The 27,611-nt window shown below is 37.6% G+C and overlaps 1 protein-coding gene across 8 annotated transcripts in view; it reads right to left on the reverse strand.

Annotated features, from left to right (window-relative positions):
• The window catches only part of CERT1 (ceramide transporter 1), a 144,930-nt gene that overhangs the window by 49,126 nt on the left and 68,193 nt on the right, over positions 1-27,611 (reverse strand). For all 8 annotated transcript variants that reach the window (XR_008525027.2, XR_008525028.2, XM_024246734.3 and 5 more), the window contains 3 exon segments: positions 10,477-10,584; positions 9,481-9,619; positions 1,555-1,638 (listed from right to left, as the gene is read on the reverse strand). Coding sequence is in view for 6 of the 8 variants with exons in the window: in XM_024246734.3 (XP_024102502.1) it covers positions 1,555-1,638; positions 9,481-9,619; positions 10,477-10,584 (331 nt within the window). In the remaining 2 variants the exon portion in view is untranslated.

Consider the following 27,611-nt stretch of genomic DNA (forward strand, 5'->3'; position numbering starts at 1 on the left):
AATAAAGACTTCTATCCAGAATATATGAAGTAACCTCAAAGCTCATTAATAATAAACACCGGCTGGGTGCGGTGGCTCATGCCTGTAATCCCAGCACTTTGGGAGGCCAAGGTGGGCGGATCACCTGAAGCTGGGAATTCGAGACCAGCCTGACAAACATGGAGAAACCCTGTCTCCACTAAAAATACAAAATTAGCTGGGTGTGGTGGCGCATGCCTGTAATCCCAGCTACTCAGGAGGCTGAAGCAGGACAATCACTTGAAATCTGGAGGCGGAGGTTGCGGTGAGCCGAGATCACCACACTGCACTCCAGCCTGGGCAACAAGAGGGAAACTCCATCTCAAAATAATAATAATAATAACAATAATAATAATCACCAACCCCAACATGAGCAAAAAATGTGAACACACACTTCACCAAAGAGCAGATATAAATGGCAAATAAAAACATGAAAAGGTGCTTAATATCACTAGTTAATATGGAAATGCAAATTAAAACCACAATGACATATCCCAACACACCTATTACAATGACTGAAATTTGAAGACTGATCATATTAAGTGTTGGTGGGGATATAGAGGAACTGGGACTCTCATCTGTGGCTGGTAAAAAACAGTTTGGCAGTTTCTTTAAAAATTAAACACACACACACCTGCCATATGATTAGAACATTCTACTCCTAGGTATTTACCCAAAATAAATACAATAAATTTCCATGAAAAGAATTGTATATGAATGCTCATAGCAGTTTTATTTCTAATAGTCAAAACTGTAACCAACCCAAATGTCCACCAATGAATGACTAGATACACAAACTATGGTATATCTATACAATAAAATACTACTGAGCTATGACAAGAACCGAACTACTGATATATGCAACAATAATGATGAATCTCAAACTAAGAAAAAAGCCAGGCAAAAAAAGAATACATACTGTATGAGTCCATTTATATTAAATTATAGAAAATGCAAACTAATCTATAGTGACAGAAAATAGATCAGTGGCTATTCGGGAATGGGGGAGAGAGGAATGACAAAGGGGAATGACAAAGGGGATGGAGAAAACTTTTGAAGGTGATATAAATGTTAACTATCTTGATTGTGTTGATAGTTTCATGAAAATATCCAAATTTATCAAATTATACACTTTAAATGGTATGTCAATTATATCTCAATAAAGCTTTTTTAAAGGTTATATTTTCTTAATAAGAATACACACGTACATCAACTCAACAGAACTCAGAGTCCAGAAATAAACCCTCGCATTTACAGTCTATCAGTTTTTCACAAAGGTGCTAAGACAAGGGAAAAAAATTGTCTTTTCAGCAAATGATGCTGGGACAGCTGGACATCCATATGTAAAAGTTACCATTATTACATAATGTCAGAATGTGATTTTTACCTGCATGCCTTGGAAGATTTTTCACTTGGATTCCAGCAGTTCTATTGCTTTTTAAAAAATTACTCGATCAGGTAATTATTTCTTGTGAGTTGTTATATAACTTCTAAAAGTATATTTTATCCAGCTGAGGGGAAAAATGTGTTACTTACACTTTTCTTTATTGCCGTTGGTACTATGCAAGAAGTCACCATCAGAACGCGTTGTAGGAAAGTCATCTTCATCATCTTCTACCACTAAATAAAATATATTTAAGGAAATTAGGATGAAAAGAAATAGAAATTAATGTCTATTCTTATGTTCAACTGAGTCATTTTACTCTGGATTCTGATTCTGTGAGTACAAAGTCTTACTCATCTTTGTATTTTCACTGGTAATCAAGGTATGCTCAATAAATATCTACCTATCAAGGAACTTTTAAAGAACAAAACCTTTATCTCTCTCCCCTCAACCCCTGAATATTCTTGTTTAGTGAGACTATGGAGAAGGGTATGATACAATTATTTCTTTTTTAAAGCTCCCTGAGATGATTACAGTATCAGCCATCTATTTATTTTTGCCACCCAAATATGTGGAATGTCTTTAGATACATTATTTTTAAACCATATTCACTCTCATTTGTGTAAGGGAAGGTTACTGAGTTATGAATTATTTCACCCTGTAGTCTTCCTATCTCTTGCTCCCTTCCATGGGGCCATTTCCACTCTGTAAGAGGACCAGAAGGGCTGAACAGGACTATAAAAGGTACCTTCCATGCAGAAGACACCTTAGCTTGCCTCTGAGAGTTATTCTTTTTTTTTTTTTTTTTGTAGATGGAGTCTCACTCTGTCACCCAGGCTGGAGTGCAATGGCATGGTCTCGGCTCACTGCAACCTCCACCTCCCAGGTTCAAGCAATTCTTCCACCTCAGCCTCCCAAGTAGCTGGAACTACAGGTGTGTGCCACCACAGCCAGCTAATATTTTTGTATTTTTAGTAGAGAAGGGGGTTTCACTATGTTGGCCAGGCCGGTTTCAAACTCCTGACCTCATGATCCGCCCACCTCGGCCTCCCAATGTGCTGGGATTACAGGCTTGAGTGACCGCACCCAGCCGAGAGTTCTTAAATATACGATTTCTGATGTGCAGGGAAAATATAATGACTTGCAGATATGATATCAACATTTTTTTTTTTTTTTTTTGAGACGGAGTCTTGCTCTGTCGACCAGGCTGGAGTGCAGTGGCGTGATCTCGGCTCACTGCAAGCTCCACCTCCCAGGTTCACACCATTCTCCCGCCTCAGCCTCCTGAGTAGCTGGGACTACAGGCGCCTGCCACCATGCCCGGCTAATTTTTTGTATTTTTAGTAGAGACGGGGTTTGACCATGTTAGCCAGGATGGTCTCGATCTCCTGACCATGATATCAATTTTCATTCATCCCAGGGTGTATCCATATCCAGGCATCCCTTTTAACTTCTCTAATTCCAGAAAAAAACAGAATCTCTCTTGTTCTACTTTAACATACCTCTTTCTTCTATGTGCTACCCCTTTTTCTACTACGTCACACACTTTAATTCTCTGTACTACGCATTCCACTCATAATGCAACTTAGCTCCCAACATTATTTGCTGCCTTTATCAAGCTTTTTGCGGCTTCTTCTTCTTGTTTGTGAGACAGGGTCTGGCTCTGTTGCCCAGGCTGGAGTGCAGTGGCACAATCTCAGCTCACTGCAACCTCCACCTCCCAGGCTCAAGCAATCCTACTCAGCCCCCTGAGCAGCTGGGAACACAGGTGCACACCACCAGCCCAGCTAATTTTTGTAGAGATGAGGTTTTGCCATGTTGCCCAGGCTGGTTTCCAACTCCTGAGCTCAAGCAATCTGCCCACCTTTGCCTCTCAAAATGCTGGGATTACAGGTGTAAGCCACTGCACCCAGCCTACATGGCTCCTTTATCTTTTGAGGAACACCCTTTATAAAGAAGGAATCTACATTTTAAATTAATGTCTTACCTACTGCCTGTATCTTTTTACATCAGGAGCACCGTGGCTCTATAAGGAACATCTCACCTATCTTAGCTATCTTTTTTATGGATGCAGAGCCCAATTCGATACCTTATTTCTCTCCTTTGATTAAATGGTAAGAATCACCATGGAAAATCTTCTGTACTGCCATTTTCTAATTACTGGACTATTTCATTTTTTAATAATCACTTGAAAATGTTGCCAATCATCTATAACAACTTTTACAAATCATAAACTATTATCTATTAATACCTTGTATTCATTTCTACCTGGCTGTGATCTCAATATTCAATTCTTTTTCTTTTCCACTTCCATCAGTCCTACAGACTTCAATATGAGCATACCTTGATTACCAGTGAAAATACAAAGATGAGTAAGATCTCATATGCTCAATAAATATGCTGTGGAATGTCTTTAGATACCTTATTTTTAAACCATATTCAGATAAAAAACCATGCTGACCATCAGTTGAAGTTATAATACGACTATTCCTAAATTAGTCCCCTGGCATAATCCCATAAAGATGACCTTCAAATACCTTTTGAGATCCTTACTTCTTGGGGCCTTTTCAAATTTCCCTACTTTTTTTGCATCATATCAATGAAAAGTTAAAGCAGTTTGTTACTCACTCTTCAATTCTACCTTCATGCATTCTTTTCTACAGAAGCAGCAGATATTTCGTTTGCTCTAGATTTGACCTATTCTCACAATTTAAAAGGACTTGTTTTCTTGGAAAACTCAAAAGCCTTCTATACAGTATTTGTTTTCCCCTTTCTGCTGTGCTTTCCTTCTGCCTTCAGAAGGCTTGTTTATAATGCTAGCTCATACTTCTACTAGAGAGGGTAACCACATATCAAGGAACTTTTAAAGAACAAAACCTTAATCTCTCTCTCTCCCCTCAACCCCTGAATATTCTGGTTTAGTGAGACTATGGTGAAGGGTATGATACAATTATTTCTTTTTTAAAGCTCCCCGAGATGATTACAATATCAACCAGACATCTATTTATTTTTGCCACCCAATTATTTCTCAGCCACCAGCACATTAAATCTTCCTCTCAAACTACCCCTTTACCATAACCCTCCACCTCCAAAACAGACACAGAATAGTTTTTTCAGGCTGGGCGTGGTGGCTCATGCCTGTAATCTCAGAACTTTGGGAGGCCTAGGTGGGAGGATCACTTGAGGTCAGGAGTTTGAGACCAGTCTGGGAAACAGCAAGATCTCATCTCTACAAAACAGCCCAAGAGTTCGAGGCTGCAATGAGCTATGAGTGCACCACTGCACTCCAGCCTGGGCGACAGAACAAGACCCTGTCTCAAAGAAAAAAAACAAAAACAAAAACAAAGGTTAACTATCGTTTCATAAAATCTGTTTTTACGGTTTGCTCCCATCTCTTTCTTGATGTCTATGCTGTATTTGACACTGCTCATGCTTACATTTCACATTTCTACTTGACAAGACCAAACAGCCTTGATGATTCTCACATCTTGCTAACACGACCCTATATTATGTTTGTTTTAAAAATTAAACTTGCTTTTACTCTTTAGCTGTGGGCAAACTTCAAGTCTCCTTCCTCAGATATTTGTCCTTCTACCCCATGGGAATTTATTCACTGTTATGACTCCAACTATTTTTATGCTAATGACCCCTTAACTTATTTTCCTGTGACTTCTTATACAAACACTAGGCTCATATCTCCCATACAATTTCTCCAAAGAAATGTCTACTACTAAAAGTAGCTCCACAAACAAACCAGCTGTGCAAACATTGCTGCTTCTCTGTGCAGTTCTCTCATCTATAAAAAGGGGTTAATATTTATACCTACATAAGGTTATTATAAAATTATATCAGATAATTAAAGTATTTAACATAGTACATGGTAAATACTATAAAACATTACAAAAATTAATCATGGTAACTCCCCTCTAATGGATTTCCTCTATCCTTCATGCTTGATCCAGGGGCTCATTTACAGATGTTTACATTGCTACAATGGGTTACCACATGATTTTCTCCTATCTAAAGTCTCTCACCATTCTAATCTATGTTACAATTACCTACAATGATTAATCTTTTAAAAATATTAACTTCAACTTATATCCTTGCCCAAACAGTAACTTTTCAAATTACCAAAGTGAAAATTATTTTTTAGATTAAATCGCAACTGTTCCTGTGTTCAGTATTCTCCACCTAATAGCCTACCAGCATCAAACACCGATTTTCAGCTTTTCTAAGCTTTTTAAAATATATTTTTAAGGCCAATAACATATAAAACTGATTAAAATAAGCTACTCTCACTAAAAGAGTGGCCTTCCCTTTTTTTCCCCCAAAGAACTCCTTGTGCATCCTTGAGGCAACTTTATAGAACTCTTATGGATATCTCACATGGTTTGAAACCATCATCTTAATACAAAATTCCTCCATTCCAGTCAGACTGGTCTCCCTTACCAACATTCAAGTCTGTTAGGCTAAATCCCACCTTTGGGTCTTGTACATTCCTGCTTCCTGTTACCCCACCAACAATCCAAATTAACTATATTAACAATAACAGCTATTATTTGAGTTTTTGCTTTTAAACATAGTGCTAACACATACATTATCATTTAATTCTCACAATCACAGGTGCTAGATATAATAACCATTTTATAGCTGAGGAAACAGGTGTTGAGAAATGTTGAGAAATCTACTTCAAGTCATTAAACAATAAATAAAACAGCAAGATTAGAAGAAATTTTACTTTTAATGTGGTATATATGTCTTGTTTTTAAAATTAAACAATGTGTTTAGGTAAGAGGTGATGTCTCCCACTTCTGTAATCCCCAGAGTATCTAGACTTAAAATGTTAATTAAATCTTACTGAAGGATATACATAAAGACAGACAGTGATTCTTAAAATTATTTAAGTCATAAACTTAGTTTTGATAATTTAATGACAATATATCCACAGAGAACCTTAAACTCAGGTCAGCAACTCTGCTCTGCCAAGTAGGAAATTATGGTCCATGTCCTTATACCTAGCATGTATTCTTAAAATCTTCAGTATTTCAGGCTGAGCATGGTGGCTCATGCCTGTAATCCCAACACTTTGGGAGGCAGAGGCAAGCAGACTGCTTGAGCTCAGGAGTTTGAGACAAGCCTGGGCAACATGGCAAAACCCTGTCTCTACAAAAAATACAACAATTAGCTGGGCGTGGTGGTGCACACCTGTAGTCCCAACTACTTGGGAAGGCTGAGGCGGGAGGACTGCTTGGGCCTGAGGGGCGGAGGTTGCAGTGAGCCAAGATTGTGCCACTGTACTCCAGCCTGGGTGACAGAGGGAGACCCAGTATCAAATAAAAATCAAAGGATCAATCAATCAGTCAGTATCTCACAAATAACATTTGTAGGGAAATCAGTTGTTATGGGCTGAATTGTGTCTCAGAAATTCATATGTTGAAGTCCTTAATCTCCAGTACCTTAGAATATGGCTGTTATTTGGAGACAAGGTTTGTAAAGCAGTAATTAAGTTAACATGGGGTCATTAGGATGCGCACTAATCCACTATGACTGTACAATATGCAGAAGAAATTTGGACACAGACACATACAAAGGGAAGGATGATGACGTGAAGACATAGGGAGAAGTTGGCTACCTATAAGCCAAGGAAAGAGGCGTGGAACAGGTTTTTCCCTCATGGCCTTCAGAAGAAACCAACCCTGCCAATACCTTTATCTCAGAACTGTGAGAAAATAAATCTGTTGTTTAAGCCACCCAGTCTGTGGTACTTTGATATGGCAGCCCTAGCAAACTAATACATCAGTCTTCAATTTGCTATTTATTTAAACATGTAGCAGAAAAGATTCAGTGTAATGTCTATTATTATTTTTCAAATCATCTACACAACCTGGTTATCACTGCATCTCAACTTCTACTTTTTCCACCATCACTTTTGTCCTTCTAATACTATACACTATTGGTATGGACCATTAAGATAAACAAGGCATCATATTGTATATGTATCCTGTTTTTGTTTAAAGCTAATCTGTAACATTTAAATTGATTAAAAGGTATACTTTTTTAATGAAGGAGAAACAGAAGTTCAGGTGTTTTCTATTTTTAGAGGGGGAAAAAAATCACATATTAATGAACCAAAACCTTTAATAAAAATTTTTATATTAACAAATAGAAAGAACTTCAAGGCCAGGCACAATGGCTCAAGCCTGTAATTCTAGTACTTTGGGCAGTTGAGGTGGGAGAATCCCTTGAGGCCAGGAGTTTAAAGACCAGCCTGGGCCACATAGCGAGACCTCATCTCTACAAAAAATTTAAAAATTAACCAGATATGATGGTGTATGCCTGTAGTCCTAGCCAGTTCGGAGGTTGAGACAGGAGGATCACTTGAGCCCAGGAGTTTAAGGTCACAGGGAGCTATGAACATTCCACTACATTATTGGAAGGTTCTGATACCACACATAAAGTGGTATATTACTTGAAGGCAGACTGTGGTTAAGTTAAATATGCAAACTATAAACCTTAAAGTAGCCATTAAAATAACAAAAACACGAGTTATAGCTAAGAAGCCAACAAAGAAGATAAAGTGGAATTATATATATATGAAAAAAATTTCATCCAAAGAAGGCAGAAAAAGGGAATATAGAATAGACAAAAAGAACTTGGATCCAGATCAAACACATTTAATAAAAAAGAGAAATGAAACCATGTCAAGCCACCTAGTTATATTGGGGATGAACTTAGTCCTATTTGGTAATAATAGTAGAGTAGTTCATTTTTGCTATCACAATAAATTAAGTGAAAAAGCTGAAGAACAATGTTGACATCAGCAGTATTTTCGGCACTAACAAAGGAAAGTTAAACTATAAACCTAACACTAAAAGTTAATTGAAGATATCTTGTTTCTTTTAAATAAGAACTCAATAAAATTATTTTTAAATGTACATACAATTATTATTTTCATTTCTATTACTAATTCTTCCTCTATGAGAAAAAGGGTAGAGAAAGGGAGAGACTGAGAGAGAGAGGGGGCCGAGTGCGGTGGCTCACGCCTGTAATCCCAGCACTTTGGAAGGCCGAGGCGGGCAGATCATGAGGTCAGGAGATTAAGATCATCCTGGCCAAAACCCCGTCTCTACTAAAAATACAAAAATTAGCTGGGCGTGGTGGCACGTGCCTGTAATCCCAGCTACTTGGGAGGCTGAGGCAGGAGAATCACTTGAACCAGGGAGCCGGAGGTTGCAGTGAGCCAAGATCACGCCACTGCACTCCAGCCTGGTGACAGAGCAAGACTCTGTCTCAAAAAAAAAGAAAGAAAAAGAAAGAGAGAGGAAAAGACAAAAAGAAAAGAGAGGGGGAGAAAAAGAGAAACGAGAGGGAAAAAGAGAAAGATCAACTGGTTGATTTCAGATCTGAAGGATTTAACATATACTTATCTCCTCTAAGACTCATCACGGGGTAAATTTATCAGACATAATAATAATGTGAAATGCTCCATATTACCAAGATAATAGATACTATTTTTTAATGGAATAAAGAGTATCATTTCAAAGTCTTTGCCTGGTGTGGTGGCTCACACCTATAATCTCAGCACTTTGGTAGGCCGAAGTGGGAAAACTGCTTGAGGCCAGGAGTTCAAGACCAACCTGACCAACACAGTGAGACCCCCGTCTCTATAAAAAATAGAAAAATAAATTAGCTGGGTGTGGTGACGCACACCTGTAGTCCTAGCTACCTGGGTGGCTGAGGTGGGAGGATTGCTTGAGGCCAGGAGTTTGAGGCTGCAGTGAGCTATGATCGTGCCACTGCACTCCAGCCTGGGCGATAGAATGAGACCATGTCTCAACAAAAAAGTAAATAAATAAAATAAAGGTCTTCAATGGCATCTGGTATGGGTGACCAAAATGAATTAGTATGTGTAACTGAAGTACCCAAGTTACAAGGACACTGAAATCTGTTTCACTGGGGGTTTGCAGCAAAAAATGACTATAAATACCTTTATCACTTAAAGACATTACCCTTTGAGATCAAGAGGCTTTTAATCCATTCATTCTCCAAGTAAAAATAGTGGTAATAGCCTAATTAACCTTTATCCCTTTGAAGTTCATCCTTAGAGACAGCATCAGCACAGGCATCAAAGTACTTCTGTAGCGTGTCAACTTGTCTACATAAGATGTCTCTAAATGTTTCCATTTCAGCCAACTTCTCACGTAAACTGTGGCCTTTCTGCAAAACATAAAATAGGGGGATGTAATTCAAGTAAAACAAAACTGGATTTCATGTGGTCCTATGGTATTTCATCAACTTTTAAGGTCTGCACCTTATAACTGAGGGCATGGGATAAGGAGAGCTGTCTAGTTCAATATAATATTTCTAGGAATAGGCTTGAAACTGACGAATCTATTGGCTTGATAGTGATAAGCCACTTATGAGTGATGATAACCTTGTAAGTGATATCACTTATAAATAAGCCTTATTTTTTATAGAAAATAAGAAAGCAGTAATACCTGACAGTTTGCAAATATAACATTTGATATTTTCAAATTAAGCAAAATTGTGAGGAACAACTGTGAAAGACTTTGAAATGGGCAAAAATATTACTAGTGTCCTTTCAAAGTAATGGAGAGCTGTCATTTATGGTACCCCTGGGAGAGTACTATTTTATCATATAGACACTTTTGCCTTTCACAACTCTTTTAGTAAAAAACTGAGTAGTATAAATAATTCTTGTTCATAGAGATGCAAATGAATTTCGTCTGGTGCAGAAGCACTGATTATTAATCTGTGGATACTGACCAGTTTTGCATATATTTGCAAATCATTTCAGTATTCTTCAGATTTCCCTTTGAACCAGTGTTTTTATATTTTACCCTATTAATGAATGAATGAAATAAAATCAGTGACATGTGTTCATCTGTATGAGTTATTATTTTATACCTTAAAAAGTACTTCTCTAATAACTTCAAATAAATTATACTATAAAAAAGTTTGTTCAAAAAATTATCGAATATGTTCTGTTCACAACATCCAATACTAAAATCAATTTATGTTGCTTTAACTTAAGGCATCCATTAACTACATACCTTGAATGAAGAGGTGGATGTTGCAGAGTAGCCACTTGCTCCAGACACCAGGGACACCATTGAGCCATGTCGACGCAAGCTGGATTCAGAACCATATCCAGATTCAGTCTAAAAAAAAAAGTAAACTATGTGAAAAGAATTTAAATAAAAAATACTTGAGAAAACAAAAGGTTTCCTATGAATTAACAAGGTTATTATAACAATTGGGAGTTTGGGTGCACATAAGATATATAGTCAATCCACTGACATAAGCAATGCCTTTCAATTCCTAAATGCCATTTAATTTAGAAATTTATTGAATACCTACTATGTGCTGGGCTAGTGGTCACAAAGACTGTTTAATAATAGGAAAACTAAAGTAGTCAAATTCATAGACAGAAAGTAGAATAGTTACCAGGGGCAGGGAAAAGAAGAATGGGTAGTTATTATTTAATGGACACAGAGTTTCAGCTGGGGAAGATAAAAAAGTTCTGAAGATGGATGATGGTGACAGTTGAACAATAGTGTGAATGTACTTAATACCATAGAACTGTAAACTTAACAGTGGTCAAAATGGTAATTTTATGTATTCTCACCCATTCTTAACACATCACAATTACAGCATTTACCATTCACAATAGTTTGTGTTTTGTTATTGCTACTGGACTTGGATCTTTCTGGAAGCAGCTTGTATCTTTTAAATTTTTGTAACCACCTCGACAGTTCATGGCACGAAGTTTCCAATTTTGCTAGTCTGTTAAGTCAGCATCCCATGGAAGATAACTGATGGGGATGATACTCTTCAGGGCATAAATTTTATATTTTACCTTCTCTAATATAAATGCAATATAACAATATAGACAAAGGAATTAAACATTTGAACTCCAAGTAACTAAAACCAGGTATTTTGGATCTCTGATTATTTTCTACTGTTACTTTTAAAAAGTACAGTGAATTAGGCCGGAAGCAGTGGCTCACGCACGCCTGTAATCCCAGCACTTTGGGAGGCCAAGGTGGGTGGATCACTTGAGGTCAAGAGTTTGAGATCAGCCTGGCCAATATGGTGAAACCCTGTCTCTACTAAAAATACAAAAATTAGCCGGGCATGGTGGCGGGCACATGTAATCCCGGCTACTCAGAAGGCTGAGGCAGGAGAATCGCCTGAACCCAGGAAGTGGAGGTTGCAGTGAGCCGAGATTACGCCACTGTACTCACTCCAGCCTGGGTGACACAGTAAGACTCAGTCTCAAAAAAGTACAGTGAATTAATATGCTTGTGTAGAAAAACCAAGGCATCTGTATTATATCCTTTGACAATATATCATATCTATTATGGTTTGACTGATTTCAATCCTGCTCCTCTGTACTATTATGGTTCTAGATAAGTATTTATATTGAACAGCTTTCCTTCATTTGAATGTGAAAAACAAACCCGTAGGTTTAGTAAACATCAATTTTTTTAAATACTTAGAGATCAACAGTGAAAACAAAGGAACAAAAAGCTACATTGCATTTAATTTTAATTCTACTCAATAAACAAGTGGTAAAATAATATCTAATTATTTTTAGTATCAAACCTATGGTTACAATGAAAAATTATTTAAAGTTACAAAAATTTCAAGATTAATATTAGGAAACAAAATTACATACAATGTGTTATAGAAAATATATCCATTGACATTTTATAGCCTCTGTGGTCTAATTCCTGAAAATCTATTACATTTCCTATATAGCTGTTGGTTTACCCATATTATTCTAATTGGAAAATATTCTTTTTAGCTATAAGAATACTAAGCTTCTATGGTTTAATTAATAAATAAAATTTTTATGTTCATTTTTATGTAAATGATATTAGCACTAGTTTATTACATTTTCGAGTTAGTATCACTTCATTTACCTTAACTTTAATATTCTAGGATCTCAGAGCTTCTGGAATGGTGGCACCCAAGCAAAAAAAAACTAACGTGCAATTTGCAACAAAATGGAAGCAAATTTACAAAGAAAAGAGGAGACTGAGCACACATTAATTTTAAAAAATAGTTGGCCAGGCGCGGTGGCTCACGCCTGTAATCCCAGCACTTTGGGAGGCTGAGGCAGGCGGATCACAAGGTCAAGAGATTGAGACCATCCTGGCTAACACGGTGAAACCCTGTCTCTACTAAAAATACAAAAAATTAGCCGGGCGCGGTGGCGGGCGCCTGTAGTCCCAGCTACTCAGGGGCTGAGGCAGGAGAATGGTGTGAACCCGGGAGGCGGAGCTTGCAGTGAGCTGAGATTGTGCCACTGCAGTCTGGCATGGGTGAAAGAGCGAGACTCTGTCTCAAAAAAAAAAAAAAAAAAAATAGTTACAAGAGGAAAAGATTATAATCAACACCAAGAAAGAAACAAGCTGTCATTAACCTAGACTGGGTTTTAAAACCAAACTGTTAATTCATTAACCTTAAATTCATTTAAAGTTGCAGAGGACCTAATGGTACCTAAACTTAAAAGAACAAAGCACATTCCAAAAATCTTCCCTTGTGTCCTATTATCTCTTCAAGGTAGATTGGCTTTATATTTGTATGATAATTACATTTTGTTTCTTATCAAATAATCCCCCATCTTTATTATCTTTATCCATAAATGTTTCTAAATCCTACTTTATACTAACTGATAGAAATTCAATGTTCTAGCCATCTAGGATCTTCCGCTTCGCAGACTAATGGTCTTTTTGTCAAAAAACATCCCTACCCCTACTTCCACCTCCAGTCTACAGTACGTAAAATTCAGGTTATCTGGGATTTTGAAAACCTCTAAATAGAAACCCAGGCTGGAGTGCAGTGGCACAATCTCGGCTCACTGCCACCTGTCTCCTGGGTTCAAACGATTCTCCTGCCTCAGCCTCCCCGGTAGCTGGGATCACAGGCGTGTGCCACCATGTCCAGATAATTTTTGTATTTTTAGTAGAGACGGGGTTTCATCACGTTGGCCAGGCTGGTCTTCAAACTCCTAACGTCAGGTGATCCACCTGCCTCGGCCTCCCAAAGTGCTGGGCTTACAGGCGTGAACCACCCTGCCTGCCCAAAATAACCTGGAATTCTTTAAACCTCCTGCCCTGGACCAGTGTGGTGGCTCGTGCCTCTAGTCCCAGCTACTTGAGAGACTGAGGCAGAAGAATCACTTTAGGCCAGGAGTTTATGGCTGCAGTAAGCTCTAAACGCACCCCTATACTGAAGCCTAGGTGACAGAGCAAGAAGACCCTGTCTCTTAAACAAGCAAGTAAATCAAAAATAGCCTGCTGTCCTCTATATTACCTTGAAACAGTAAGAGCCCAGAGTCACCATAAAGTTTGGTTCCTGGCAGCGTTAAGTGCTGAAAAGCTATCAGAAACTAGATAAGTTCATACAAATGTAAGAAAAAATGGAAAAAAAAAAAAAAAAAAAAGCAAGGGTAAAAAGAATAGTAGAGATTAGAAGTGGCAGTTAACAATGGCAAGGAACAGCAACAAAGAGGGACAATTCTCTGAAGGTACAACAGTAACAATCTCAAAGGAGGAGGAAACTTGTCCCCACCCCCAACATCAATAATCAGATGGATTTGGTTAAAACGGAAAAAAAAAAAAAAAAAAAAAGGAGGACAAGAGGAGGAAAGGAATCTGCAACCAAAATAACAGCTCATGAAAAAGGAAATGGACACCTTCAGGCAGACACTAGGAATTTATCCATATGAAAACAAGTAGCCTCTTAAATTTCAAACTTCTAACACCTACCAGTTGCCAAAGTAAAATGGTCACACTTTTTAATAATGCTTGCTTATAAAACATTCTATCTATAAAAAGTACTTCAATATGTTCTCAACTCTTAATTGGCTAACAAATTACACATAATTTTAAGACAAGGTGGAATCAAAGCTCTTCTCCGAGACTTACATGACTCCACCTCTCAAAGCAATGTCTTAGTGAAGAAGGAATGTAAACATTCTGGAGCCAGGAAAACGATTAATGAAAAGGTAATCAAAAGCACGTACTTTATGGTATGCAAATTATGCCTCAAGAAAACTGATTTTTAAAAAAGAAAAAACTAATCTATGACAAACAAGAGCAGGCCAGAGTACAATGGGGGCACTGAATACAAAGAGGTAGAAGAAAATGTGGGAAGTGTAGACTACATTTGTCTACACTAAACTCAAACTGTACAATTAAAATGGGTACTTTTTAAGAATGTAAATGTAAATTGTATCCCAATAAAGTTGATAAAGAAAAAAAGTTAAGCTTGTTTCAACATAACAGAATCACAGCAAAATGGAATTCTAATTATAGCAATCAGTTCACACACAAAAAAAGTTCTTGACTAGGTGCAGTGGCTCACACCTGTAATCCCAGTACTCTGGAGGCCAAGGCAGGAGAACTGCTTAATCCCAGGAGTTCAAGACCAGCCTGAGCAATAAAGTGAGACACCATCTCTACAAAAAAATTTTTTTAAAGTTAGTGGGGCGTTGTGGTGTGCTCCTGTAGTCCCAGTTACTTGGAAGGCTGAGGCAGGAGGATCCCTTGCATCCAGAAGTTCGAGATAGCACTGAGCTAGGATTGTGCCACTGTACTCCAGCCTGGGTGACACAGACAGACTATCCCAAACAAACAAACAAACAAGCAAAAGACTTACTGTTTTTCAATTTTAATTTTAGGTTCAGGCAATACATGTGCAGGTTTGTTACATGGGTAAATTGCATGCTGCTGGAGTTTGGTATAAAATAATTTCATCACCCAGGACGTGAGCTTAGTGCCTGATAGGTATATTTTTGTCCCTCGCCCTCCTCCCATCCTCCACCCTCAAGTAGGGCCCGGTGTCTATTGTTTCCCTCTTTGTGTTCATATGTACTGAATGTTTACCTCCCACTTTTAAGTGAGAACATGTGGTATTTGGTTTTCTGTTCCTGTGTTAATTCACTTAGGATAATGGCCTCCAGCTGCATCCATTTCATGAAGAAGGGAATTAGCACCCATTCCAGACTTACTACACTGAAGAGGTGGTCCAGCAGGCAGAGGGAGCTCAGGAAGCACTTTGGATGAACAATGCTTCTGTGGCCCTGCTATGTGAGCTCTGCCACGGCAGGAACTGTTGGCATCAACCACCTGATTCCTTCCCGTGTTATGGGGTTGGAAATGAACTAATTAGAGCTAATGTTGGACATAAACTTATTAGATAAGCTCCATGATTTGGCCTGTGTGTTCTCATTTCGCTCTCACTTATAAATGGAAACATGCGGTATTTGTTTTTCTGTTCCTGCATTAGTTTACTAAGGATAACGGCCACCAGTTCCATCCATGTGGCTGGAAAGGACATGATCTCACTCCTTTTTATGGCTGTGTAGTATTCCATGGGGTATATATGCCACATTTTATTTATCCAGTCTACTGTTGATGGGCATTTAGGTTCATTCCATGTTTTTGCTATTGTGAACAATGTTGTGATGAACATAAACACGCATGTGGTCTTTATGGAGGAATGATTTATATTCCTATGGGTATATACACAGTAATGAGATTGCTGGTCAAAGGGTAGTTCTGCTTTAAGTTGTTTGAGAAATCACCAAACTACATTCTACAGTGGCTGAACTAATTTACATTCCCACCAGCAGTGTAAAAGCATTCCCCCCCCCCTTTTTTTTTTTTTTGAGAGGAAGACTTGCTCTGTCACCCAGGCTGCAATGCAGTGGCACGATCTCAACTCACTGCAAGCTCCACCTCCAGGGTTCACGCCATTCTCTCGCCTCAGCCTCCTGAATAGCTGGGACTACCGGCGCTAGCCACCACACCTGGCTAATTTTGTTTTTGTATTTTTAGTAGAGACGGGGTTTTGCCGTGTTAGCCAGGATGGTCTAGATCTCCTGACCTCGTAATCCGCCTGTCTTGGCCTCCCAAAGTACTGGGATTACAGGCGTGAGCCACCACGCCCCGCCAAGCATTCCCTTTTCTCTGCAACCTCACCAACATGTTATTTTCTGAAGTTGTAATAATAGGCATTCTGATTGGTGAGATGGTATCACACTGGTTCTGATTTACATTTATCTAACAAACAGTGATGTTGAACACTTTTTCACATGCTTGATGGCAGCATGGATGTCTTTTGAGAAGTGTCTGTTCATATCCTTTGCCCACCGTTTAATGGGGTTGTTTAGGTTTTGCTTGATTAAAGTTCCTTATATTCTGGATATCAGACCTTTGTTGGATGCATAGTTGGCAAATACTTTCTCTCTTTCTGTAGGTTGTCTGTTTACTCTGTTGATAGTTTCTTTTGCTTTGCAAAAGCTCTTTAATTAGGTTTCACTTGTCAATTTTTGTTTTTGTTGCAATTGCTTTTGGAGACTTCTTCATGAAATCTTCATCAAGGCCTATGCCTAGAACAGTATGTCCTAGATCTTCTACTTAGGTTTTTATAGTTTTAAAACTTACATGTAAGTCTTTAATCCATCTTGAGTTAATTTTTGTACAAGGTGAGAGGAAGGCATCCAGTTTCAATCTTCTGCATATGGCTAGCCTGGTATACTAGCACCATGTATTAAATAGGGAGGCTTTTCCCTATTGCTTATTTTTGTCAACTTTTTCAAAGAACAGATGGCTGTGGTTGTGAGGCTTTATTTCTGGGTAATCTAACCTATTCCACTGGTCATGTGTCTGTTTTTGTACCAGTACCATGCTGTTTTGTTACTGAAGCATTGTAATACAGTTTAAAATTAGGTAGTGTGATACCTCCAGCTTTGTTCTTTTTGCTGAGGATTGTTCTATTTGGGACCTTTATTGGTACCATACGAATTTTAAAATAGTTTTTTCTAATTCTGTGAAAAAAGACATTAGTAGTTTGATAGAAACGGCAATGAATCTGTAAACTAATTTGGGCATTACAGCAGTTTTAACAATATTGATTCTTCCTATCCATAAGCACGGAATGTTTTTCCATTTGTTTGTGTCATCTCCAATTTCCTTTAGCAGTGTTTTATAATTCTCATTGTAGAGATCTTTAACACTTGCCTGGTTGGCTGTATTCCTAGGTACTTAATTCCTTTTGTGGTTACTGTGAATGGGACTGCATTCCTGATTTGACTCTCAGCTTGGATGTTATTGGTGTATAGAAATGGTACTGACTTTTGTTTTATCGAGATAGGGTCTTGTGCTGTCACCCAGGCTGGAATGCAGTGGCGTGATCATGGCTCACTGCAGCCTCAACCTCCTAAGCTCCAGTGGTCCTCCTGCCTCAGCCTCCAAAGTAGCTGGGACTACAAGTGCATGCCACTACACCCAGGTAATTTTTTGATTTGTTGTAGAGATGGGGTCTCACTCTTTTTGCCCAGTCTAGTCTCCAACTCCTGGTCTCAAGTGATCCTTCTGCTTCAGCTTCCCAAAGGGTTGGGATTACAGGCATGAGCCATGGTGCTTGGCTTGTGGTACTGATTTTTGTACATTGATATTATACCCTGAATTTGTGTATTGGTTCTAGGAGCCTTTGGGTAGAGACTATGGGGTTTTCTAGGAATAGAATAATATTTATTATCTGTGAAGATAGTCTGACTTCCTCTTTTCCAATCCAGATGCCTTTTATTTCCTTCTCTTGACTTATCGTTCTGGCTAAGAGCTTCCAGCATTATGTTCAATAGGAGTAGTGAGAGTGGACATCCTTGTCTTTTCCTGGTTATCACATGGGGTATTTCCAGCTTTTGCCTGTTCAGTATTACATTGGCTGTGAGTTTGTCAAAGATGGCTTATATTGTTTTGAGGTATGTTCCTTCAATGCCTAGTTTGTTGAGGTTTTTTTTTTTTGGTTTTTTTTTTTTTTATCATGAAGGGATGTTTAATTTTATCTAAGGCCTTTCCTGTGTCTACTGAGATGATCATGTGTTTTTCGTTTCTAGTTCTGTTTATCTGATGAATCACATTTATTGATTTGCATATGGTGAAACAACCTTACATTCCAGGAATAAAGCCTACTTGATTATGGTGGTGTTGTGACGTGCTGCTGTATTCAATTTACTAATATTTTGCTGAGGATTTCTGCATCTTCATAACATTGTGTTATGTTATAATTCTATTAGATTTGCTGGGAAGAAGAATACTGAATTTGGGGATGGGTCTTCATATGCTGATACTTATCACCACTGACACTTGAGGGATATTGGCTTGAAGTTTTTTGTTGTGTCTCTACCAGGTTTTGGTATAAGAATGATGCTGGCCTCATAGAATGAGTTAGGGAGGAATATGTACTCCTTAATTTTTTCCGGAATAATTTCAGTAGCATTGGTACCAATTCTTCTTTATACATCTGGTAGAAGAGAACTATGAATCCATGTGGTCCACAGCTTTTTCTGATTGGTAGGCTTTTTTTTTTAATTACTGATTCCATTTCTGAACTTGTTATTGGTCTGTTCAGGATTTTATTTACTTCCTGGTCAAACCTCGGAAGGTTTCATGTTTCCAGGAATTCACCTACTTCTAGGTTTTGTAGTTTTTGTGCAGAGGTTTTTAATCTCTGAGGGTTTTTTGTATTTCTGTGGGATAAGTGGTAATGTCACCTTTGTCATTTCTAAGTGTGTTTATTTGGATCTTTTTTTCATTAGTAGTCTAGCTAGAAGTCTATCAATCTTATTCTTCCAAAGAACCAAGTTTTCATTTTGTTGATTTTCTGCACAGATTACATGTCTCAGTTTCATTCAGATCAGCTCTCATTTTATTTGATTTATCCTGCTGGCTTTGGGGTTGGTCTTGTTTTTCTAGTTCATCATGGTGATGTTAGGTTGTAAATTTGTGATCATTCTAACTTCTTGATGTAGGCATATTTTTTGGAGGTTTTGTTCATTATTTAAAATTCTATCTCTTTTATTTCTGTCTGTCTGCACTGATTCAAAGGAGTGGTCTTCAAGCTATGAGATTCTTTCTTCAGCTTGGTCTTTTCTGCTATTAATACTTCCACTGTGCTCTGAAATTCCTGTGGTGAATTTTTCATTTCCAGAAGTTCTGTTTGGTTCTTTCCTAAAATGGCTATGTCATCTTTCAACCCTTGGACTGTTTAACTGTGTTCCTTGGACTGCATTTCAACCTTCTCTTGTTCGTCAAGAAGTTTCCTTGCCATCCAGATTCCGAATTCTGTATCTATCATTTTAGCCATTTCAGTCTGGTTCAGAGCCATTGCTGGGGAGCTAGATGGTCATCTGGAGATAAGCAGACACTGACTTTTAGAGTTGCTAGACTTCTTGTGCTAATTCTTTCTCAACTCTGTGGGCTGGTGTTTCTTTAATCTTTGAAGCTGCTGTCTTTTGGATAGGGCTTTCTTTTTTTATATTGTTTGAGGCTCTTGAGGAATTGACTGTGGTGTAAGTTGGGTTTAGTTGATTGGTTTCGTTTCTGGACACGTTAAGGGGGCCAAGGCTTAGTTCAGCACTCCTTAGCGATGTGTTCTAATCCTGGGGGGCTGAGACCAGGATTACTGTCTGGCCCCTAGAGGTTAAGCACCTGCTGTACTAGAGGGATAAGGCGTTCCCAGTCTGCTGGTAAAAACACTCTGATGGGGGCTGCTGGCAAAAGCACTCTGGTAGGGTGGTGGTGGCTCCCTCACCTTGCACATATGCACAGGTGGGGCGGTGGGGGTCCTTGCTCATGTGCACACCAGCAGGGTACCTGCAGGTGTCCTCATATATTTGTGTACCTATGGGGTCTGTGCATGCATGCATGCCAGCTGGGGCAGCGGCAGTTCCCTGTGCGAAAAATTCTTTTTTTTTTTTTTTTGAGACGGAGTCTCACTCTGTCACCCAGGCTGGAGTGCAGTGGTGCAATTTTGGCTCACTGCAAGCTCCACCTCCGGGTTCACGCCATTCTTCTGCCTCAGCCTCCCGAGTAGCTGGGACTACAGGCGCCCGCTACCATGCCCAGCTAATTTTTTTGTATTTTTAGTAGAGACCGAGTTTCACCGTGTTAGCCAGGATGGTCTTGATCTCCTGACCTCATGATCTGCCCGCCTCGGCCTCCCAAAGTGCTGGGATTACAGGCGTGAGCCACTGCACTCGGCCACCTGTGTGGAAAATTCTTATGAAAGAATGAGGTGTATTAAAATCCTAGAGCAAAGGTATCATGTTAGGTCCTTTACCTAAAATGGCTCTAGTTTCTTCTTTTCTGAGACACAATGCTAGCTTTGTAAGTGTAGTACTCTATTTCTGATACTGGTTTTGGTAAAGGTTTCGTTTTCCTTCCCTTTCCCTTTTCTTTCTTCCTTTCACTAGATTTAAATATGGGAGACTACAATTAAAAATAAGAATCTCTCTGTAACAGATGAAAATAAAAGGTATTTCAGAAATTACTTAGATACCTATGTGTGATTCATTTCTAAGCAAAATTGGATTGTCCTTTTAAATATAATACCCCCTACAACTTATAATCCATATTTTAGAATATTAAACACATTTTGGACATTTATTTGAAAATATTCAAAACTCAACAGTTTGAATATATGTATTTTTTCTTTTGAGACAGGATATCACTCTGTTACCCAGGCTGGAGTGCAGTAGCACTGCTGCTTGCAGCAGCCTCGATCTCACAGGCTCAGACAATCCTCCCATCTCAGCCTCCCAAGTATGCTGCATGCTGGGACTAATGGCATGCAGCAAGATGCCCTGCTAATTTATTTTTATTTTTTACTTTTTTAAAGACGGGGTCTTATTACGTTGTCTAGGCTGGTCTCAAACTGCTGGGCTCAAGCGATCCTCCTACCTTGGCCTCTCAAAGTCCTGGGATTACAGGCAGGAGCCACTGTACCTGGCCCAGTATGAAGTTTAAATCCAAATGAATCCACCCTATTCATGTCCAGTATTAATGAGTCTTAAACAGAGCAAGTCAAAACTACTGATTTTTTTAAATGATCTTAAAACAAAATATAAACATTAAACACTTTACTAACGGTGTCTTCACTATATGTCTTATGCCCTTATGTATTTCTTCAAGTTCCACTATTTCAAAACAAGTAACATCATCTTACAACAAAGACATGATAAAACAAGACTCCATTTCAGCAAAATCGATGCAACACATTTTAAGTGATGGGTAACAGATAAATGTGGAGGCTACGAGTTTAGTACACTTGTACTTCTAAGTCTAATAAAATTTCATTTAAATAAGTTTCATTATATACTGCATAAATAATTCCAATGAAAAAGAAAACAGGCCAGGCATGATGGCTCACACCTGTAATCCCAGCACTTTGGGAAGCCAAGGCAGGTGGATTACTTGAGGTCAGGAGTTTGAGACCAGCCTGGCCAACATGGCAAAACCCAGTCTCTACTAAAAATATAAAAATTAGCTGGGTGTGGTGGTGCACGCCTATTGTCCCAGCTACTTGGGAGGCTGAGGCAGGAGACTCGCTTGAATCCGGGAGGCAGAGGTTGCAGTGAGCTGGGATCGCAGCACTGCACTCCAGCCTGTGCAACAGAGTGAGACTCTGTCTCATTAAAAAAAAAAAAAAAGAAAAGATAGTATACTCATGAATCCTACTTCCATTGTTATTCAATTTAATAATGAGGGTTCATTATGCCAGTAACTACAATAACTACAAATATAAAAATTTTGAGTTTTTAACAAATACAAATATACACACAAATGCACCCTCATTGTTTAAAAATTAGTCATTCTGGTAATGTCTACAATTGTGCTAATGATGCTGTCATTGTGTGAAATTTCCTGAATGGTCCTACCATAACCATATTGAGAGCAATTTATTACATAAAATAGAGTTATTTCAAATCATTTTGGTGATTTTAGAATAAAAATTAAAGAAAAGTCTTATTATATTACAGGAAGAGCTTACATTCTTAAATTGATTGTCTTTATTTATATGACATGGCTCTCAATTAGTTTTCAATTTCTCTCAAAAATCATACCTATCATCAAAGATATCAGTACCTTTAAAAAGTATTATAGGGACCAAAAATAGTTCTGAAAGAAAAGTTATCAAACTGTTCTAAAAAGTGATAAAAATTTGTTAACACATCTCTTTGGCTTCTCAAGATATCCACTTTGAAAACCCACAGTTTTTATTTGCATTTATAATGTCTGCTTTTTGAGGGTGAAGCAGGGTTAAGGAAGTAAGGATGAAAATGAGAAGAAATTACTCAGTGGTCATAACTGATACAGTGTTAAATGTTCTTAAAATTTGTAACATGCTTTCAAAATCCCAACGGCACCAGTTTTGGGGACAATACTTTAAAGGCATGCTGGCTTTTTCTTAATTCCACTTACTCTTCCACAAGAAAAAAGAAGGTGAACTCATTTACAACCTCTAATCACCAATCCATTATTTTGAAAACACAAATTCTACCAAAATTAATAATCTGGAATTCAAATATAGTTACTATAGGAGTTATTTTTCCATTTCAACATATTTGCTTTAAGATCCCTCATACAAATTGTTTTGCAAAAAAACTGCTTCCCAAAAGATTTGTTAGTGTTTGTAAGCAGTATTCCTAAGCATGTTCTACATAAATGAAAAATAACATCTTGGGTCAATGAAGCACTTACTGAAACACCTTCTACACAGATCAAGGTTTACTACTTCTGAATACTACAGTAATGAGAACATACCTTTGTTATATTAGGACATATCTTTTTTTTTTTTTTCTTTTAAGAGCAACACTAGCCTGAACATTTTTTTAAATAACAATCTTTTGGCCACTAGAGGAGGTCAGTAATATTTTTCAATTTGAAAGCTGATACAAAGGTTACTACTGGTCAAAAAAAAATAGTAACCTTTAGACTAAATCCAATATATATACCTTTATGCTTTAGACTTTGATGCTTTGAGAACATTTAAAAGCATTTCAAATTAAATAATATAGTTCAAAGTTATCAATTAAATAAAATACCAGAAATGTCTAAAAACTGAATTGAACAAAAAGAAAAAGCAAAAAAACCTCTCTTAAAGTTGCAGCTAAATTTGGTAGCTTGGTTTAATTATGTGGAAGATAAACTCATACATTATCACTCTGCACAGTTTGTTCATCAGTCTATCTACCCTCCAAAGAAAGTGGTATAAAACAGTAAAAAGGTCGGCTTTAAAAAAAAAAATAGCACTTGCCTTTTGAAAACCTTCTTCTTTTTCCTAATAACACTCTGTAGCAAGAAGCACAGCAAAGAAATTGAGAGAGAAATTAAGTAACTTCCTCATGGTGTCAAAAATTACCTAGTTATTAATGTCACAGTTCCTCACTCCCACTCCCTCCACCTAAACTACACTGTCTCTCTCCATTTTAATTATGGAAAATGAGAAAATACAAGATTACATGTTAACATAAGCACAATAAAGGATTTTTCTGAAAATAAAATTCTGAAACCCATAATAAAATCAAACAAGCTGACTGTGTTGTGAGCATCCATACATTTAACTTCAATATTACTATTTTAAAACAAACCACATGAGAAGCCAGATACAATATCTAAGAGAGCAATTTAATCAATAAAATTGTAATTTAAAATACGCAATGGGAACAATTTTAGCTTGTCCAGGTCAATATATTATCTGAGGTAAAATTTAGCATGACAATTTCATGCTCATTAATATTAAAATTTATTTAGGCTTTCAAATACTTATGGGTCCCCCACTAGAGAAGTTATAGTCTATAGCAAAAACCCCACAAGGATATGAGTGAGAAAATGGGCTTTTGAATCACTGTAACGGACAATTAGACACATTACTTATTACCTTCCCTGGGCTTCATTTTATCTTTAAAACGATATGGCTAGTCCAGAAGTGTAATTCTCTATACTAAACCTGAATACCAAAACTCAGGCTGAAAATGTACATATACAGTAGAAACCAAATAAGACAGTCCCTTGTTGAAACAGATGGAGAGATATAAAAGAAAACTAACTTTATAAGAAAAGGCTCAACTGACAATGATTTCCAGGAACTGAACCACTCATGAATCAAATAAATTTTAAAACATTTATTTTCAAATAGTATTAAACACGATTTTTATCATATTTCAATGGTCTAAAACCTAGGTACAGTACAATTAACTTCACTGAATACCCTATTTGCTTACCCTCAAGATACTTTTCTCAAATCACGCCGAAAATCAGAACATTTGCAAAAATTAGCCCATAAACCACCACGGGAGAGCTTTTGCAAATCCTAGTCATTCCTGTATCATAATTTAAAAACTAGTATCAAATATAGCAACTCATTTGAAGGTCATTTATGGGAGTTGGTTATTCATTTGGCATTTTCTTCTACTAAACTAGAACATGCGATAAACTTTCCTTTACAGAAATATCTGAATAGGCAAAATGCTAAAGTGAGATGAAGCTGGAAAAATTAACCAGGGCCTATCATACACCCTAGTTCCTGTGTCTTAAGCAATGACTTACCTAACTCAGGGCTAAAAAGCTGAGTGTTACAAGTATACTAGAGAGGAAGAAGAGAGTAAAACATTGCTTATGACCATCCAAAGTAAAACAAATGCCCAAATATAACATGGTACCATAGAAGTAGAGGGCCATAACAGCTGCCCCCATTCTCTGCTTGGTTTCAACCTTCTTTTCTTAAACTTATAATTCAGGGCTTTTGATTCCATAATATCATATATCTGTATCTATGGCTCCCTGTTTCTCTTAGGATCAAGTCCATGCATTGCTAATAAGGTCTTGGTAGAGGTAGAAATACAATTACACTCAACTATCAGCCTCTATATTCATTTAGTATCCAATATTTAAAATGTGTCACAACAGTATTGGTATAAAAGTGTTTTGTTCTAGCATGTACAGTCATGCACTGCATGTTTTTGCCAATGACAGACCACCTATATGATGGTGGTTCCATAGGATTATAATACCGTATTTTTACTGTACCTTTTCTGTTTTGATACACAAATAATTACCATTGTGCCACAATTGCCTACAATATTCAGTACAATAGCATGTTACACAGGTTTGTAACCTAGGAGCAATATGCTCTATCATATAGCCTAAGTGTGTAATAGACTATACCATCTATACATAAGTTCACTCTATGATGTTTGCACAACAAAATCGACAAACTGCATTTCTCAGAATGTATCCCTATTGTTAAGAATGTGGGTATTTGTTATAAGGATATACTACATGTTTTGAAACAGTGGAACTATCTTAACCATTAAGAGTACAGTTCAGTAGTGGTAAGTATATCCACTTTATTATACAATTAATCTCCAAAACTTTTTCAGCTTACAAAACTGAAACTCTACACCCATTAAACAGCAACATCCCATTTTTCCCTCCCCCCATCCCTGGCAATCACCATTCTACTTTCTGTATCTATGAATTTGACTACTTTATGCATCCAATATGAGTGGAATCATACAGTATTTATCTTTTGGTGACTGGCTTCACTTAGCATAGTGTCCTCACACTTCAGTAGCATGTGGCAGAATTTCCTTCTTTTTAAAGGTTGAGTGATATTCCATTGAATGGATATACCACATTTTGCTTATATATTTGTCCATCTATGTACACATAGGTTGCTTCCATGTTTTTGTGATTGTGAATCATACCAGGAACATGGGTATACAACTCTCTTCAAGATCCCTCTTTCATTTCTTTTGGGTAAATACCCAGAAGTGGTAGATCGTATGTTAATTCCATTTTTCATTTTTTGAGGAATTGCCATACTATTTTTCACACTGGCTGTACTATTTTACATTCCTATCAACAGGGCACAAGGGTTCCAATTTCTTCACATCTTTGCCAACACTTGTTATTTGATAATAGCCACCCTAATGGGTTTAAGGTGGTATCTCATTATACTATTAATTTGACTCTCACTCAGGCTGGAGAGCAATTTTTATAATTGCTCATGCATTGACTTTTACTAAGATTTTTATTTCTTCATACAGCTTAGAGATATTGTTCAGTATACTTACATTTCACTTCAGAGGACTCGCTTAAGCATTTCTTGCAGTGCAGGTCTAGTAATCTCAGCTCATTGCAACCTCTGCCTCCCAGGCTCAAGCAATACTCACAGCTCAGCTCTCAAGCAGCTGGGACTACAGGTGCACACCACCACGTCCAGCTAATTTTTGTATTTTTTGTAGAGATGGGGTCTCATTATGTTGCCCAGTCTGGTCTTAAACTCCTGGGTTCAAGCGATCCACCTGCCACTGCCTCCCAAAGTGCTGGGATTACAGGCAAGAGCCACTGTGCCTAGCCTTTCTGATTTAGTCTTGGTCAGTGTTGTGTTTCTAGGAATTTGTCCATTTCATCTAGGTTACCCGATTTTATGGCATACAATTTTTCATAACGTCTTACAATTCTTTTTATTTTCTATAGTCAGTAGTACAGTAATCCCCTCTTTTCCCTGGTTTCATGTGCATAGTTTCAGTTACTTGTGGGAAATTCTGATCCAAAAATAGGTGAGTATAGCACAGTAACACATTTTGAGAGGAGGGAGGGAGGGGGAAATAGGGGGAGAGAAGGAAAAAGAGAGAAAGAGCCAGAGTGAGCATGCACATGTGCTCACATTCATGTAATTTTTACTACAGTATACTGTTATAATCATTCTATTTTATTATTTGTCATTGTTGGTAATCTCTTACTGTGCCAAATTTCTAAAATAAACTATCGTTAAGTATGTATGCATAGGAAAAAAATGTATACATATAGAGCTCGGTACCATCTGTGGTGTTTCAGGCATCCACTTGGGGTCTTGGAACATATACCCTTGTGAATAAGGTAGGACTCCTATAACATCCCTACGTTAATTCCGGATGTTGGTAATTTGAGTGTTCTTTTTTCCTTAGTCCATCTAGCTAAAGGTTTGTCAAATTTCTTGATCTTTTTAAATAATCAAGTTTTAGTTCCAGTGATTTTCTCTATTGTTTTTCTATTCTCATTTTGTTGATTTCCGCTCACATCTTTATTATTTCCTTCCTTCTGCTAGCTTTGGATTTACATTATATTCCTTTTTAATTTGTAAAGCTATGTTGTTGATTTGAGGTCTTGTTTACTAATGTAAGTGTTTATAGCTATATTTCTCCCTTAGCACTGCTTTCACTGTATCCCCAAAGTTTTGGTATGTTTTTATCAACTCTAAGCATTTTCTAATTTCTCTTGTAATTTCTTCTTTGATCCACTAGTTGTTTAACTTCCATGATTCTGTAAATTTTCCAGTTTTA

Source organism: Pongo abelii, chromosome 4, assembly GCF_028885655.2.
Source record: "Pongo abelii isolate AG06213 chromosome 4, NHGRI_mPonAbe1-v2.0_pri, whole genome shotgun sequence".
In the NCBI taxonomy this organism is placed as follows: Eukaryota; Metazoa; Chordata; class Mammalia; order Primates; family Hominidae; genus Pongo; species Pongo abelii.